General features: G+C 51.7%; 1 protein-coding gene across 1 annotated transcript in view; it reads right to left on the bottom strand.

Moving 5' to 3' along the window:
* Positions 1 to 2,547: 2,547 nt before the first annotated feature.
* LOC104405247 (insulin-like growth factor 2 mRNA-binding protein 1) overlaps positions 2,548 to 4,637 on the bottom strand; it is a gene marked incomplete at its 5' end in the record, with an annotated part of 3,576 nt that continues 1,486 nt past the window's right edge. Inside the window, 5 exons of the mRNA XM_010013898.1 lie at positions 2,548 to 2,781; positions 3,569 to 3,682; positions 3,866 to 3,997; positions 4,249 to 4,323; positions 4,489 to 4,605. Coding sequence (XP_010012200.1) covers positions 2,689 to 2,781; positions 3,569 to 3,682; positions 3,866 to 3,997; positions 4,249 to 4,323; positions 4,489 to 4,605 — 531 coding nt within the window. The remainder of the gene's footprint in view (positions 2,782 to 3,568; positions 3,683 to 3,865; positions 3,998 to 4,248; positions 4,324 to 4,488; positions 4,606 to 4,637) is intronic.

Below are 4,637 nucleotides of genomic sequence, written 5' to 3'. Positions count from 1 at the left end.
GTTTTTCTCACTTGATTTAATTCCCAAAAAAAGGAAAAAAAAAAAAAAGAAAAAGAAAAAAAGAAAAAGAAAGAAATTAAGTTTTTTTCCAATTGAAAAAAGAGTTGGTGGCTCCGATTTATCCAAGGTCTCGAAGAGTCGCGACATGTGACAGCTCTTGTGTCGTGCTGAAATTCATTACACGGCATGAAAAGGCCAGAACCATAAAAAGCAGAAGCTGCTGCCATCTTTTCCACTATGAAATTCCTGTCGTTCTCCATAGAGAGCTCATAACACTTGGTTTACCTGCACGTAACTCCTGGCTCAGAAGAAATTATCCAACTTAACTTCTCTTTTTTTCATTAAAAAAATAAAATATTCACGACTATTCCGCTTTTATATAAAATATCAGCAAGCCCCAAAGAAAAAACTAAACTCAAATAAAAAAAACCAAAACCCAAAAAACACCAAAAACATCCATTGCTGAGGTAACGTCATACCTTGAGGTAGCTTTTTTTTTTTGCTTTTATCTTCTTTTTTTTCTTTTTTTTCCTCTTTTTTGTCTTTTTCTCTTTTTGATGTTGGCTTCGTCGTTGTCTCATTGCTCGAACACACGGCAATACCTGGCCTGCTCCCCCCACACACCTACATCTCCCTGGTGTTGCAATGGTTTCAAGGACAGGACCTGCTGCCACCTTCCCTTCTCTCAATGAAAGCCACTTTCCTGGCCTGCTGCATGAGCTGGGCTTGGATTTGGAGAAGGAGCCCAGGAAAACGGCAGCTGGAGCAGGAAGGCTGGTCTCCACTTGGGAAAAGAACTGGTCAAAAGCACCAGCTTGAGGTTTGTTCCCAATTGCCTCTTTTTAGCTGCAAATTGGCTCACCCAGGAGCTGCTCTCCCAGGTCTCCTCCCGGCCGCTGCGTGCGGGGATCCAGCATCATCCCTCTCCCTACAATGAATCCCAATGTTGCTTTCCCACCCTCCCGCTCCAATTTGCGGGAAAAAATCAGTGTAAATCCACATTTTGGCTGGATTTGCAGTGGAAAAACCACGTTGTGGGTGCCCCACCATGGAGACAAGCCCTTCCCCTGCCTGGAAGAGGTGATGGCAGCAGTTACTGTCCCTTCCAAATACTCACTATTAAAACCAAATCATTCCAATAGGTCTACAACAGCAAATCCACGTAAGAGTGACGGGAATCAGTAACCATATTACATTCGGTTGACGTATATATTTGGTATCGTCTCATGAGAACAGTGATTCTTACTGCAGAAAGGAGGGTGGTGGGTGGGTTTGTTCTTTAAATAATGAAGAACTATCATCATAACTGAGAAATAGGCACCAAATGTGCCAATTTCAGGACTCTTTTTTTCCCCGTCTAGAGAGATTTGGAAGAAGGGGTTGGAATGAGATGATCTTTACGGTTCCTTCCAACCCAAACCATTCTCTAAGTCACAAATAGCTCCAGGGGAGTTCACTCATCAAAAGACTCCCTGCATGTTTCCTCAAAAACCCTGGAGGCTCTGATGGGATTTTGGGGCACAAACCTCCTGCTCCAGGTGGGGAAACCAAGGCTGAGGATGCACCAAAGGAACTGGGTACAAAACCAGCCCCGGAGCAGCAGCAAAGCTGAGTTCCCTGTGCTGGGCATCTCCTTGCTCAACCCTCCAACCCTCCAAACTGTTCTGCACGTGTTTAGTTCCCATCATCTGATTACTAAAGAGATGAAGATGAATTCAATGTTTCCTACCAAGCATGGGTGGGTTTTTTTGCTTTTCTTTCTCTTTTTGGTGGTGGTTTATTGCTGTTGCTTGAAGGGAAGAGGGAAAAGCAAATGTGCTTCCACAGCCTTTCCCTTCCCCAGGCAGTTTGCCTCGTCTCTAGGACGGGTTGTCACCTCCTCACGGAGAAAAATGGTCACTTGTCCCACTCCTGCCATTATTTCATAGGCTTAAAAAGAAATAAAAAATAATAAAAAAAAAGGAAATCTGTCTTTAAACTAACCTAAAAATGAAAAGAAACATTCAAACGACTGAAAAGGGAAGAAAAAAAAAACCATCCTGGGAAATAGAGGTGCTCTCCTGGCTTCTAAGGCTCTACAAGGCACTGCACTGCAGGCAGCACAGGCAGGAGGAATCCTGCCCTCCTGTGGTTCTGAGGCTGGAGCGGTGCAGAGCTCCCAAGGGACCCAAATCCGTTTGGTGCTAAGGTGAGGAGGGGATATTTCTTTTAATTATTACTACTTTTTCGCCCGCAATGGATCTTGTGACCAACAAATGTTGGTAAAAATCCACTGGGATTTCTCTTCCCAAAACTAAACCAAACCCATCAAAATTAACTGCTCCAAAAGGCTCAATGTCACTCTGGGAATATCCAACCAGCTGCAGGAGGGAGGGAGGGAAGATGCAGCCACTGGGATGGGAACCTCCAGAGGCTACTTAAAGGCAGCCGGTGCCGCGCCGGCCTCGGCATCACTGGCACCCTGCAGCACCTCTCGCTTCATTTAAGTAGCTGTCCTGGCACGTGGAGCTGAAACTGGATCCCGTGTTTTCCCTCACCCCTGCCATCTACCTCGGAAGCCAATCAAACTGCCTTTAATCTCGATGGGTTAATGAAAAGTTAGCATCTGTCTACGGTAACTGATTCCCAGCCACTCTTAAAGCCTGGCACTGGCTCGTTCCGCGCTTCCCGGTGGTGTCGGTGCTGCTCTTATTTCCTCCGTGCTTGTGTCTGACCGCTCTGTCCCTTCTGGTGCTGCTGCTTCACCTGCGCCAGGATGTCTCGGATCTTGCGCTGAGCCATCTGCGGATGAGAAGAGCCAAGGAGGGAGCAGGGGAATAACCCGGGTGAGACCCCAGGAGCAAGACAAATCACTCCGCTTATTGTGGAAGATCACAGAATCCTGGTTTGGGATGAAGGGACCTTAAAGCTCCTCCAGCTCCAACCCCTGCCCCGAGCAGGGACACCTTCCACTAGAGCAGGTTGCTCCAAGCCCCCGTGTCCAACCTGGCCTTGAACACTGCCAGGGATGGGGCAGCCACAGCTTCTGTGGGCACCCTGTGCCAGCGCCTCAGCACCCTCCCAGGGAAGAGCTTCTGCCCAAGAGCTCATCTCAGTCTCCCCTCTGGCAGGTTCAAGCCATTCCCCTTGTCCTGTCCCTCCATCCCTTGTCCAAAGCCCCTCTCCAGGTCTCCTGGAGCCCCTTTAGGCACTGGAGCTGCTCTAAGGTCTCTCTGGAGCCTTCTCTTCTCCAGGCTGATCAAACTCAGGCAGGTCAGATGCTGCAGTGCTCAGCAGGGCTGGGGGAAGCAGCTCTTGGCAGTCCCTTCCTGCCCTGTTTGCAGCGCGCTTTCCTCCAGAAGCTGGATTTGGGAGGTCATACCCCACATACACACACGCTCTCGCAGCTCTCCCTGCCTCCCCTACCATCACACCATCACCCACAGCAAAAAGCACAGCTCACCATCATCCACTCCTGCAACCACCACCAGAAAACGCTTGTAACAGGAGGATACACGCATGGACACAACCGCATACGAGCCACCAGAGAATCCACCATCACTTTGTGCAGGAGCTGCCCGGGTCATACCTGGCTGGCATAGAAGTGCCCAATGATCTTCACGATGACCTGCTCATTCTCATCAGGGGTCTGGTCCCGCGGCACCACCACCTCTGCTGCCGTCAGGTTCTGCAGCTCATTGACCTGCGGGGAAGGGGCAGAGGCCCCCCCAGTCACACTGTGCAGCAGGGACAAGCCCCTCTGGGAAATCCCGGCCAGTCCTATGGGAAGCGTGTCCCTGGGATGTCCTCAGGCACTGGCATGGAGCAGCCGCCCTTCCCGGGACATCCCTCCCTGGGACATCCCTCCCCGGGTGCTCCCACTTACGGTTTTGCCCCCTTTGCCGATGACCCTGCCCGCGGCCGAGGCGGGGACCCGGATGTGTGTCTCCAGCTTCACTTCTTCCTTCGGTCCAAAGAAGTTCTCTTCCTTCAGCTTCCCATAAATCCTGCCTTGTGCCTATGGAGGGAGCAGAGTCAGGCACCATCCGAGGTGTCCTACCCCTCACATGGGGCAGCATCCCAGCAAATCCCAGTTCCTTGAGGTTTTAAACCAACTCATCCCCTGGGAGAGCTGATGCTGGGTTCACCCAGCCACAGACGGGGGGGGTTAGAAGTGGGGTGACCACCCTCCTCCTCCCTTCCCAGCTCCATGGGGCAGTGAGAGGGACACCCCGAATCCCCCCCAGTGATGATAGCCCTGGGGGTAACCTTGAACTGAGCTTCTGGAGGGCCTGTGATGACCACCATGCGCACTTTGGAGTCCGGCGTCTCCGGAGGGGCAATCTGGAGGGGGAAGAGAGATGGTGGCTGCAGTGGGGAGCAGCACAAGCAGGGTGGCCGTTGCCCTCCTTCCCCTGCACCACAGGCCTGGGTCTCCAGCCCGACCGTCTGGGCTCTTCCAGTGGTTATCCCAGACAGAAAGGTCTCCCCCCGCTGGGACAACCCTACCTTGATAGAGGCACTTGCGAACCGGGAGAGCTGCTTGATGTGCTGGCCCTTCTTACCGATGATGGCCCCGACCGCCTGCGCGGGGATGAAGACGTGCACCGTCTCCTGCTCCGGAGGCTGTGGGTACAGAGGTCCGTGCAACCACAGGG

The sequence above is a fragment of the Nestor notabilis genome, unplaced genomic scaffold (assembly GCF_000696875.1).
Source record: "Nestor notabilis isolate BGI_N333 unplaced genomic scaffold, ASM69687v1 scaffold17144, whole genome shotgun sequence".
Lineage (NCBI taxonomy): Eukaryota > Metazoa > Chordata > Aves > Psittaciformes > Psittacidae > Nestor > Nestor notabilis.
The sequence above is the reverse complement of the archived record's forward strand: the minus strand, read 5'-3'. Positions and strand labels throughout refer to the sequence as shown.